Below are 13,222 nucleotides of genomic sequence, written 5' to 3' on the forward strand. Positions count from 1 at the left end.
CAGCTGATGGACTCTCTATAAGGACTCACATTGTGAGGTCACACTACTGGCAGCCCGTTGTTTTGTTTATGTTAACATTTTTTATGTCAATAACAAACAAAATTGGACTTAGTTTCAGGAGTGTATTAATATATCCATATATTATCCCTTTGGATCTTTTCTACTCTTTACAATGCGCCCCGGGCGCTTATTGGACATGAACCCGGAGGGTACTTTTATCCGTGGGAGCTGATGTTATATTTCTCATTGCCACAGCTTTAAAAACAAACCCAACAACAAGACGTGTATTTGTATCGCATCAACGGCCATGTTCCTTACATTGAAAAAACAATCTGGGGGTTAGAAATGTGCAGCTCAGAGAATTTCCATCGCAGTAAAAACAAAACCAAACAAACAAAACCCCGGAGTGAATGGAACGCAAGCGGCTTGAATAGGAGCCATTCTTGCAAAAGACAAGAGACGGGCACAGAATTTACTCCAGAGGAAAGTTTCCCACTAACATCCTCGCGGTTCAGGGGGAGCAAGAAGGCAGCGGCCTGTTGATAGTAGCGAAGTGCCGCGCCGCGTCCAATGGGAAGCGGCCGTCCCTCCCCTCTGCGCGCTGGTTGGACAGCTCTGGAGTTCGCTGGGCCTTATTAACAAGTCCAGCCGGGAGCCGCGGCTGAAAAGCGCCCGACGCCCCGAAAGCGACGCGAAGGAGTCGTTGCTGCACTGGCTGGTCACAACCCCCATGAACGGCGGCTGCCGCGGCTCAGCGCTCAGGTCGGGAAGGAGGACTGCCTCTGCATGGCCCCCGGTGTTGATATGACTACTGTACAGCTCGGGGTCAAAATCGAGGAGTCTCCTGCGTCTGCTTTCAGCAAGCCCAGCAGCTGCACCCAGGCGAGCGTGGCGGCGATGGGAGGAGAGGAGGAGGGTGACAAGCCCAAAGTGTCCCCATCCCTCCTGCCTTTCAGCGTGGAGGCGCTCATGGCTGATCACAGGAAGCCGGGGGCCAGAGAGAGCATCGCCACCAGCACCGAAGGGGCAGTGCCCCAGGCTGCTGGGACTTCCACTCATCAGACCCTCAGTCCCAGGGTGGGATCCTTATCGGTGGCAGCAGAGACGCCGGCTTCCCCGCTGCAGATCAACAGCCATTTTCCTGTCGGGGGACTAGTAAAATTGTCCGAAGATGCACTTGTCAAATCGGAAAGCCCCGAGAAGCAAGAGAGGACGGCCTGGATGCAGAACGCCAGGTTCTCCCCACCTCCGCCTAGTAAGTAGGAGATCCGATTCGTGTGGCTAAACTGAACGTGTAAATACAGCCATGTGCCGGGTATGTTGTGTGCACTAGGACGCAAACTCCAGAGTCCTGATCAAAGGGGAATTCCGCGGGACTGATGATTGGGACTCTTAGTTTTAAATTTCATTACAAAGAAGCCGCTATTTCCCTTCGTGTCCCTCCCCCTCCAACAAAAAGCAAAAGCTCCCCAAAAGCTATTTGCACCTCGCATTGCGTTGAATCAGTTTGGGACACTCCTGGTAGATCACTAGAACTGGAGTTCCGCTTAAGCGAATTTGGTTATACTGAAGTTCCCGTGCAATTTCTTTCCCCAGCACGTTTAATATGCTTTCTTTAAAAAAAAATATTTAAAACGTTTCTAATGGCAGAAGATGGCTTCAGAGTTTCAAGTGGAAAGGGGGAATTGAAATGTCTCCTACCAAACGTTGTTTGGGGGGAAAATACTTGATTGCGTATGTCAGTTCAAGTTTTGATTTGAACGAACCATACACATTCTCCAATCATGGCTTCAGCTCAGTGGTGTTCTTGTTGAAAGTGGTTTGTATTATTTTGTAGCGATACACATAGAGATCAGGTTCTTCAATCCTGATGCTTCAGTCCCGGGACTCGTTACAGGCGTCATGAGTGCAGGCTCGGTAACTGCAAGCGTTTTATTTTGAAAGTACGTAAATCTGCAATTTTAGATTTTTTTTCACTTTATTCTTGATATAAGTAAAATTCTAAAAATATCAAACCGGATGAGCTCTATTTAGATGAAAAAATCATGTCTAATTATTGTGCAGAGTTCCAGAAATTCAGTACAGAGGATTCTCTCTCTGGTTCTTTGTGGGCCCAATTCTTCTCCCCTTACTAAATAAAACGAGCAGAATTTGATGTATACCCATGTTGCCATATAGAGTTCAGCACGGTGAAACTCGTTCAAAGGCCCTTGAGAGAGGACAGTCTCCAAAAGTGAGTTGTGTGCATATTTTTGTGGCTTTCATTGATTTATATTACAAAATTAGCAGAAGTATTTTTAACTCAAAATAAAACAGGCCAGGGTTCGGAAGAGTCTCTTTTTTACATTTTAAATTAGGCCACAGGAAGCAGAAGGATATGAAGGGCAATAGAGAGACAGAGTGTTAATTCAGAGCTCATAATTAATTACATGCTTAATCTCTTTCCCAGGGGCCTAATGAAGAGGGTGTGAGCCTGAGAAGGCCTGCCTGTTTTATTTTTGTAATTTAGTCCAATTAAAAAAAAAAGACAACACACACACTTTCTTGGGAGTCTTCCCCCTCTGCCCTAGGCTAACACCGGCACCCGTTTTATGTCCTTGTACATTTTAAAAAGTAAGCGGACACTGAGGATAAATGGCTACCTGTCCCAGTGCAAAGCGTTTTGTCGGCTGCTTTATATGAAGGGAGATGGATGATCTAGCTATGAGCCCTCGGTGGGTACTAGTTAGCATCATTGGGGCTGTGACCATTTGGGGGGAGAGTTTTGAACCCTTTGTTACACACTCTTTGAAAAACACACAGCGCTGCTCCGCAGAAAGCGGGCGATCATTTCAAAAGTGCTATAGACATTGGAGATAGGCCCGCTCCAAAGCCCCCTGCATCTAGGCAGGGGCTAGGATCTGAATGTGAGCCCCCAGACTCAACCCCTCTTTCCACCCCTCCCTGATGCGTGTGTGTGGCTGGGGGGTGGGGGGACCTCCTGTGAATTTAGCAGCCTGCGCCCGGTAGCGGCTCTGCAGCGTTGCCTCGTGCCCGGTGCGATGTGCTGATAACCAGTTGGCTTTTTGTTTTGGTCCTTGTTGCCCCTTCTCCCTCCCCCCCAGGGCGGCTGAGCCCCCCGGCCTGCACCCTGCGCAAGCACAAGACCAACAGGAAGCCTCGGACCCCGTTCACCACGGCGCAGCTGCTGGCCCTGGAGAGGAAGTTTCGGCAGAAGCAGTATCTGTCCATCGCCGAGCGAGCGGAGTTCTCCAGCTCGCTGAGCCTCACCGAGACCCAGGTGAAGATCTGGTTCCAGAACCGGCGCGCCAAGGCCAAGAGACTACAGGAGGCCGAGCTGGAGAAGCTGAAGATGGCAGCCAAGCCCATGCTGCCCCCGGCCGCTTTCGGCATCTCCTTTCCTCTGGGCGGCCCGGCGGTGGCGGGCGCTTCCCTGTACGGAGCCTCCAGCCCCTTCCAGCGGGCAGGGCTGCCAGTGGCGCCCGTGGGACTGTACACGGCTCACGTGGGATACAGCATGTACCACCTCACATAGAGCGCAGCGGGGCACACGGAACCCACCCGACAGCAGCCTGGCTGGGGCGCCCCCTCCCTCAAAAGCCAGCGGGCCAGCTCCTGTCCCCGCCTAGCCATCTTGTCCCCACCAACCCTCAGCTTGGCTTTCAAGCGCCCCCCCCCGCGCCCCCCCCCCGCCAGCCCTTTCCCTGCATCTCTCGCCCCGGTTCCACGCTCCTCACACTCTGCGAAGTTCCTGACAGCCCCTTTGCAGAGACTTCCAGCCATCGGGCTCCACGGTCAAGTCTGGCTTTGTTTGCCTCTTTTAGCTCTTTATTCTTCGGCACCCTCCCTGCGTTTAAACGTTGATCCGATCTCGCCAGTGGTTTCTACAAGCTGCTCCTCCCTCAGATCCCCAAACCAGGAGAAACCGAAAACATCAACCATCCTTCCAGCTCAGACAAGGGGCCGTGGCTCCAAGCCCTGTGATTCCTTCCCAGGTTAATTCCGAGACATTCAGGCAGAGCTAAGAGTTTGGGGATAGACCACTGCGTTATTTGGGAAGGGTTGGCTTGGAATTGAAATGACAAAGGCTGAATGCCAGGAACACTTTTCTCTCTCTTACGCAAGAAAGAGACAAAATGTACAATAGTCTCTTCGTATTCATTTAACAGCGCTGTCTGTTATCTGTGTTTCTTCCTCCAACAGCTCCTTTGGAAGGGGCCCTGTGTACTATGTAATATACTGTATATTTGAAATTTTATTATCATTTATATTATAGCTATATTTGTTAAATAAATTAATTTTAAGCTACAGTGCTTGCCGTATGTTGATTGCCCTTTGTCTCCACACCAGACCTGAGCTAACGGATTGGATTTGTTCTCCTCCCAAATAAGACATCAGTGTGTAGATGAGATTCCGCAGCGAGCACACATGAAAAATACTTTCCTTGGGCCAGGGTTATCCACATGGTGCTGTATTGCCCAGCCTGTAACATATTTTAGGGTGTACTCCCGGATTTATTTGAATTTTACTTAAAAGTTCCCCCACTTTTTCTCTGATGCGAAAGAAATATCCTGACCCATCTAACAATTGGGACTCAAAATGAATTGCTCGGTAACTGTCAGAATCCTGGAATGAAGAGGTCAGATGCACTGGGAATGCTGATCTCAGCTGACTGCTTGAGGAACCGAGTGTGTTCCCTTTCTTGTCCCAGATTATTTCAAAGTCCAGTTGAACAGAATAATTTCCTTTGTATCCTCACATTTCACGAGCCCCAATTTTCTGTGCGATTAAGTGAAGTAGGTGGTACATTTCTAACCCGAGTGCTGCTGGTGAGATTAAAAAAACCCAATCCCGAGCAGTTTGTCTAGTTCAAAACTCCCAGAGTATTGGGGGAGTGTTAAGCTGGTTTCTCATCTGAAGTTATCGGGGCTACAAGCAAAATAGAAGTCGGTGGCATTTCACAGGAAACATGGGGCTACCGCTTCCTCTCCTCCAGGCTGGGCTTTGGGGCTTTGAAGGATCTATGGGGTTGAGGGGAATGTGCAGGGGCCTCTATTCAGTTTCTGGTTGAAAGCTATTGGAGTTACTCCGAGGATGTAGGTAACTCGGTGTGCTAAGTGGGGGAACATTGCAGAGATGAAGGATAGGATCCAGTCCGGCCTGGTGTGTGTGAGGAGGGAGACGGGACATTGGGTTGAGGGGCGAGGCCGGTTCGGTGTATAGAGGGGCACTGGACCCCTCCAGGCCTTATGCTGGGTGACTGGGTGGGCAGCGCGATCAGTGGGGAGAGCCAGCAGGCGGGCTGGGGACTGGGCAGTGGAGGGGACAGACCTTGCATTGCGGGTGGGAGGTGGGGTTAGGGAGGGCAAGTCTCTTAAAGGAAAAGGGTGGGGACAGCTAGCAGCTCAGGAATTCTGCCCTTGGGCCCTGTAGGATTGAAGTTCAGCTTCGCGCTGGCGCCTGGAGAGCTCGGGGGGACCCCCCAGCCCTCAGGTTCTCTGGACTCCGTAACTCTTACAAAGGTCAATTTCAAACCGGCTTTGATTGAAGTCTGGACTTGTCAAAATTACTCTCAAGAAAATATTAGCGATATTAAAGGTGTTCAGTTACCGCGGGGGAACTGGTGTAAGTCATCCATGGGCCAGCTCCCGGCGATCGCACGCAGCTATTTGGTATTGTAAAGCAAAACCTACAACACCGCTTGCCCAACGCGAAGGTCACAAGTATGAGGCTGTTCTTCTCCCTGTGGACGCAGAGCTTGGAACAAATAGGGGACCCTCTGGCCGTAGGGAAGCATTTCGTCTGGGACCAACAGACTCGAGCTCAACCCCCAAGATCCTCCCGCGTTTCAGTACAATGAAGTCCCCCGCTACACGGGCCCATTGTTGCTTTGACATGAATGCTCCCCATAAATTCCTCTCTAACCGTGCCACTCAATCTGATTTCGGTTTGGGAAGGATCGTTCGGCAAAGACTTCTCTCTCTCTCTCTCTCTCTCTCTCGTTTTGTCTTTACGTCCAAGCAATGGCACCGGGCTTTCCCCTGCTCGCCTTGCCAGCAATTTAAAACATGAAGGTTGAGGCAAAGTTAGAAGAGAAATAATTGCTGTAATGAGCCCGGGCAATCTTCTGCAGGCACAACATGGCTCCAGCGAGACTGTAGCTGTGGGCGAGACTTTTATCATCTTCTAACTATCAATGATGCTTTCAGTAACTCAGCACTACATACCTGCGCCTTGCCGCTCTCTCCAGCGCTTGCTTTTCTAATCTCCCTGCTCTCATCTTTCTCCTCATCCCCCCTCCCCCCGCTATTTTCCTTTTTCTTGCGTGCCCGTCTTCTTGTCCTTTCTTTTCTCCGCTTTGTGAAAACGACAGCGGCTGCAATAACGACAACAGGGCAGAGAGCCCTGCACGGTGGCGAGACACACCGAGATGCTGGCGATTTCCCACGTTCCGGCTCCAAGAGAGTGGCCTGGGATAACGCTGCCCCCTGTGAGATTAGATCTCGTACCAGAATTCACCTTGAGAAGGGCCTTTCAAAGGATCAGAAGGCAGGAGTCACCCCCAGGTCTTCAGGCAACACACACTGTTTGCTTTTGGGAAAGCAGGGGCTGCCTGCCACCCTCACCTTTGCCTGCACCTCTGGGTGGATATTAAATTAATTACCACCCAAAGAACGCTGAGCTTTGACATCAGAGCCATGCCCTTTCATCTCTCTCGCGTTTCTTGTTGTTGTTTTTTACACTGTGCCAACTTGGGGTGGATCTCTGAAGCAACGAGTCCTACCGACCGCGCCTGTGCTTTAGGTCCCCCGGCCCCGACCCTTGGGGTAAAGTCCCTGGTTGCTCAATTAAACCCAGATGAGAACAATTAATAACTAAGTAATGACAATAAGTTGGGAATCACACGGATGAACGCGCCATGTGAATAGGAAAAGCTCACACAAAAGAGCAAAAAGGATTTGTCGGCTCTTTTTAAGGGGGGATTGGCTTTTCTTTTCTCTTCCCTCTGGCTTACCAGCAAATAAAACTCACTTTGGTGTCTTTGTCGCCTTAAGGATCTCAGTGGGCAGTTGGAAATGAGAATGGCTGTTTTCCTTTCAACTTGAGGGTGCTGGCGCCACGCAGCCCCAAGGATAGAGAGTAGCCAAAGCAAAGTTGCTTAATATCTCTCCTCCCGCCAGGCAATCCCCTCTCACACAAACAGCGTATCCCGACGCATATCGATGGAGGCTATGCACACCCAACGTACGGAACACAAGGAGATTTCCCCGCAAATCCCCCAGCTATAGAACACTGCATGTAAGACCCCCCCTCGCCCCCCCCCCCACACTGTGCTATAGAGAAAGCAAACCAGACAAAGCCCGAGAGGGCGCCTCCCATGTAAGAAGTAGCACGTTAATGCAAATCTCTACAGAGGAAATAATACACACAGTAGCCAGACCAGGGGGAGTGTAAACAAACGAAAAAGGAAGCCATTTTGGTAAATCTTCCCCCCGAAAGGAGTCCAGTCGCAGTATTTTGTTTATGTCTACATTATACTCACAAGAATTCAGCCTTTAAATACACGTGACCAACCAGCATATATCTCCATACTTTCAAAACGACATGCCACCCCTCCGCCCCCAACACCAAAGCGTGCTTCTCCACATAGGAAGTGGACAGCCAAAATTCAAGGCTCCTGTCACAAGGTGAAATTAAAAAAAGCAGGGAAGCAGGCTGCTCCAAATTTAGGATCACACTGCCCATTATACATACAGCAAACAACTGGAAAAACCTGCGGAAGAAATGCCCCACTAGAGCATGGTTTAATGGTGTTTAGTGAATTTCTGGTTATTTCAATGTTTCTTGCAGAATTTAAGATTGAATTTGAAATGCAGTTTAGTGTCTAGTCCCTCTGAATGTGACCCCGATGACATGTTGGGTAAAAGTTTCGGAAGCGCTTAGGTATTTAGGAGCCCAAGTCCATGATTACACACAGTTCTTGTACCAGTTTAACTATTCTTGTTAGAAGCATCGTTTTTCTATCAAAATAGCTGTGTGTCCTTATACCCACAGAACTGCACCGACACTAGGGGGCTTGTACTGGTATAGTTAAACCAGTGGAGTTTTTGTATGTAGACAAGGCCAAAGTCACTATTGAAAATGAGACTCAAGCTCCTAAGTCATTTAGGAACTTTTGAAAAATTAATTGTAAGTGTGTAGTCAGTGAAACTGGAGCTATAGCTCTGAGGGCCCATCTATACAACAAATAATAAATATTAACATATTACAAATATGGCTGTAGCAGTGACTTCAATATACAGTGCAGCTGGCCACTGACTGGGTTACAACATGATTCCAACTAACAGTGTTCCCTAACCAGGTCAACCCATTTTACTTTCCTGGTAATGCAATACATTTAAGGACTCCCCTCACTACAATTGGAGCTGTGTTGTAATGGAGTAAGGAGACAATTGTGTTATAACAGGGTCACCTACCATAGCTGCATTTTTGCTCTAGACAGATGTGATGTGCCCTGCCCCTGCATCTCACTAGGTTGTTGATTCTGAAGCTTAATGATGAGAATTTAAATGGAACTATTGTTATATATTTCACAGCTTCTCTTTGTAAGAGAAACACCCTGTGAGTCTGAGGCTCTGAATGAACCTCCTTGTGACGGGGTAAATTAGGCCAATTAACCTATAGACTCCTATAACCTGGAGCCAGGGTGTGCTAAGGCCTAGCTGGCTGAGGAAGTCCAGCTGAGGGAGAAGCTGGATGGGGTTTATAAAGCCAGGAAGCTGGCAACAGAAAGGGGCTATGCTATAGGGAAGTAATCTACAATCACTGTCTGGGAAAAGGGAGGTGTGTTTTGGAAGCTATTTAGAGCAGATAGCCTGCAATTACTCCCTAGGAGGAGGGAATTTGGGCTGGCAAACCCAGAGGTACTGAAAGAACCGGAAGTCATGAAAGAGGCTAAGGGAAAGGCAGCAAGGTTCAGGAGGGAACAGACCATGGCTGCTGTCTAGCGGGTCCCTGAGCTGGAACTCCGAGCAGGGAGTGGGACTGGGAAGTGGAGTCATCAGGGCAGTGCTGGAGAAGACTGCCTCAGACTAACTGTTTGTGCAGAAGGACTTTGGTACCCCTGAAAGGGGAAACTATGTAGTGACCTGGCTGGAGGGCTGAGTCATGAAGAGGAGGCTGCAGTTCCTGGAATGAGAGAGGGGCTACAGAGAGAGGAAAAGACAGAGTGATTGAGTGGGACCACTGGAAGGGGCATTGCTCTGTCAGAGCTAATCCCCAGATCTGCCAGGAGGTGGTGCAGTCCAGGGGTGAGTACAGCCCATGTCACACTCCTATTGACATCAGTATTGTAGGATTAGGCCCTAAATGTATTTGATTTAGCATGGCTGGATTTACTGGGAAGGATGTTCCACAGGAATAGGGACCCAAATCTGAAAGTGGCTGAGCATCTTCAACTTCCACTAAAGCAGTAGCCCCCAAACTTTTCATGGTTGTGAGCCCCATTACCCCTGTCTGTGCCCCCTCAGGAGCCAGGGCTCTGGGGGGGAGCATGGACAGGGGTAATGGGGCTGCAGCTGGGAGCAGATCTGGGGCTGGGAGTGGAGCTGTGGCTGGGTGGGGGGGCAGGATTGGGGCCAGGCTGGGAGTGAAAGCTGGCCTGTGCTCTGCTGCAGCCCCCTCCCCCTGAACGTTCCTCTTTGCTCCCCCTGGGGGTGGGGGGGAGGTGTCTCTCAGTTTGGGGACCTCTGTACTAAATCCAATGGGAGCTTAGGGTCCTCAGCTGCTTTTAGGGGGATCAGCATCTCCCAGGTCTGGAACCCAAGAATGCAAGTTTTAAAGGTGCAATTAAACGGGTATACTTTAAGACAATTACTTTATGCGTTTTGTTCTCCACAAACCATTTGGAGTGGAAGAGAAAATGGAAGATTTACGGTTGTTGAAAGCACCCTGCTAGCAAGGGGTAGAAAAAATTAAGAGAATTGGAAAAGGTGTAAGTGGGGTCTGAAAATTCTCAGGAAGGGGGGAAATAATTGTTTTAAAAAGATCAGAGGGGGTGAAATACTAATTCCATTTCATGTAATTATATAAGGGTGTATGTTTGACATTATATGCAAAGATCAGCTAATGTTAGTTCAGAAATATAGCTGAGATGTTTGAAAAATTAAAGGGCTAAGGCCCACATTCTCAAAAGGTATTTATGCATCTAACTCCCATTTATTTCAATGGAAGTTAGGAACCTAAATATCTTTGATGATCTGGGCCTAAATCCTCTGTCAGAGCCAGTGGATGAAACACATTTATGCGAATAGAGCTGAATCCATTTACATTAGCAGATAATCTGGTCCAAGATTTCTAATTCTGCTGTATTGTCCATCCTCTATGTTGGTGATAGATTATATAAATAGTATGCATTGAAGTTTGTTTTTAAAAAAGAAAGCAGGATTACAAAATACTTGTGCCTTGGAATTGAGTTAAATGTGGAATAGACAACAGACCTTCATAGAGTAACGACTTTAAAGCCAGAAGGAACCATTATGGTGTGGTCTGTACAATAGCATGAACATGCAAAGCGCTGTATAAGTGCTAGATAAATAATATTAGATAACAATGATAACAACATGAATAGTAATTTGAATGCAGACTTTATTTAGAGATAAGCAGCGCTAAATAATGTTAGCGACTTAGCTTTAACTGATGTATATTTAACTGAAGTACCTTTATCTGACAAGCCAGTATCTAAACTCAGAAAGCTCTGAAATTTAGAGCTTAAGACATCTTTAATTTAGGAATCTTTAACTAAGGCATCCTTCACATCAGCGTTGCTAAATGAATATTTGATAGATTTATTCTGAACGGTTGCATCCTGAACTGAGGGACAGAGTCACAAATGGATCCTAATATGAAGTCTCCTTAACTGTGGTTTTTATTAACCACTAGGATACCTGAACTACAATTAACTGAAGCATCCTTAACAAACTTGTCTTTTGCTCTGGAGGCCTTAGCAAAGGTATCCTAATAAAGAAAAGGAGTAGTTGTGGCACCTTAGAGACTAACCAATTTATTTGAGCATAAGCTTTCGTGAGCTACAGCTCACTTCATCTGATGCATACTGTGGAAAGTGTAGAAGATCTTTTTATATACACACAAAGCATGAAAAAATACCTCCTCCCACCCCACTCTCCTGCTGGTAATAGCTTATCTAAAGTGATCACTCTCCTTACAATGTGTATAGGAGAGTGATCACTTTAGATAAGCTATTACCAGCAGGAGAGTGGGGTGGGAGGAGGTATTTTTTCATGCTTTGTGTGTATATAAAAAGATCTTCTACACTTTCCACAGTATGCATCCGATGAAGGGAGCTGTAGCTCACGAAAGCTTATGCTCAAATAAATTGGTTAGTCTCTAAGGTGCCACAAGTACTCCTTTTCTTTTTGCGAATACAGACTAACACGGCTGTTACTCTGAAACCTAATAAAGAAATTCCATAGCAAATGCATCTTTAAATATGTTCATTTTTAAACTAATCCAGGCCAAAACCATTGGGATGGGGAATAGAAAGGTGTGATGGACATGTAACTTTAGAACATTCATAGTTTTAAAATAATTTTCTTCAATGTACATGATTTTTCCTTCCTCAAAGAGGAGTATAAAACCAGGTAGGTTTGACGTTCCTAACTGCATTTGCTTTTGAGTTACATATGCCCAAAAATATCACTTGAAATAGACAGGACAGTGATTTTTTCCCCCCAAGCTTTCATAACCTTAAACAAGAGGGAATCTATTGTCAAAATAAAGAAATAAAATACATTATTTTAAACTAGAATTTGGGACTGAAACCAAACAGACGTTTTCATTCTAAGAGGAATTAGTTTGAAAACATTATAAACTGAGATCCTAATCCCAATAGTTTATCTAGAGTTTACTAGTAGCGAATGCTATAATACATGTGAGAGACAAGGTGGATGAGTTAGTATCTCTTATTGAATCAACTTCTGTTGGTGAGAGACAAATACATCACTGGCTTTGAGCCTGATCCAAAATCCAGTGGAGTCATTCCATGAACTTTAGCAGGCTTTGGATCAGATTCATAAACTTGTGCAACTTCACTGTAGATGGTGGAGTTGAGCTGCTTATGTGAAAGTTAAATAGAGCCCAATGTGTGTGAGTGTATGGGTGAATTGTGGTGGGTTGGTTGCGAAACCACTTAAGGAGCTTTTCATTTAATTCATATGAGTGTTGGTGTGTATATAAAGATTTTCATATGTATGCACACACAACATATGTGAAGTGTATATTTTCATTTAAAATATTTGTCACAATGCCCACTGAAACAAGTATTAATGCACTATGATAAACATCAACATTTACTGTGTAGATAGCACAACGGTAACATACACACTCTGACAGACCTGAACACATACTTTAGAAATCAGCAGAATCTGTTTACACTGAACTGTAATAAAAACCAAAGGACACATCAGTTAGTATCAGAAGTTTATCTTTTCAATATCCAGAAACCGTTTCTGTGCCTTTGATCTATTCTGTCAAGCACTACTGGAAAATTGCATCTCTGTAATTACTGCATTCAGTATAGGACACAACTTGCTGGCAGCATTCACCAGTATTGACCCCATAGGGACATGCTTTCTGGGTGCAGATAAGTGACGTTGGCTCGTGTTCTAAAAAGCTTTCACATAAAGAGAAGGCAGAATGTGCAACATTTCAGTGGATGGGATGATGCTATACAAATTAGTTATGTCTCTTTTCTGTTTCATCTATTAGGCTCTGACCCTACAATGATTGATCCCTCTTCAGGCAATATTCCTGTTGGCTTCAGTGAAACATTGGCCCGAGTGAAAAAACATGCAGGATCAGGCCTCACTTGTGAAATACATGCAAGTGCTGCATTGTGCCTTAAATTTATCAACAGGACTCCTTCCCTGTGGGTTCCACCTACCCGGATGGAGTCTGGAGCTGTCCTGTTCTTGCGAGGGTCCTCAGAGCTGCAAGACATGGTAGTGGTCCATTGATCCTACATCCTCTTAGCTGGGTCCCGTCCTATGGCTGGGAATTTACCCTCAGTCACAGTCAGCATACTATCAGCCCTTTACTTACCTTTAAGTCACCTGTTGTGGGGGTCCTTGCTTTACCTGTGTTCCTATCCAATTGGTTCACCTCTGGTGTACCTTGTTTAGAACTGTTGATGGCTTAATAAATA

At 46.6% G+C, this 13,222-nt stretch overlaps 1 protein-coding gene across 1 annotated transcript; it reads left to right on the forward strand.

Annotated features, from left to right (window-relative positions):
• Positions 1 to 682: 682 nt before the first annotated feature.
• On the forward strand, positions 683 to 3,624 carry MSX1 (msh homeobox 1). The gene is made up of 2 exons (XM_073342526.2): positions 683 to 1,255; positions 3,105 to 3,624. The coding sequence occupies exons 1-2, from the start codon at positions 787 to 789 to the stop codon at positions 3,533 to 3,535; spliced, it is 900 nt and encodes a 299-aa protein (XP_073198627.1). The 5' UTR covers positions 683 to 786; the 3' UTR covers positions 3,536 to 3,624.
• Positions 3,625 to 13,222: the final 9,598 nt, after the last annotated feature.

Source organism: Lepidochelys kempii, chromosome 4 (genome assembly GCF_965140285.1).
Source record: "Lepidochelys kempii isolate rLepKem1 chromosome 4, rLepKem1.hap1, whole genome shotgun sequence".
NCBI classification, from domain to species: Eukaryota; Metazoa; Chordata; order Testudines; family Cheloniidae; genus Lepidochelys; species Lepidochelys kempii.

Coding starts and splice junctions, on each gene's coding strand:
- MSX1 (XM_073342526.2), top strand. CDS start 787: ATGGCCCCCGGTGTTGATATGACTACTGTACAGCTCGGGGTCAAAATC. Junction 1,256..3,104: donor GTTCTCCCCACCTCCGCCTA/GTAAGTAGGAGA, acceptor CCTCCCCCCCAG/GGCGGCTGAGCCCCCCGGCC.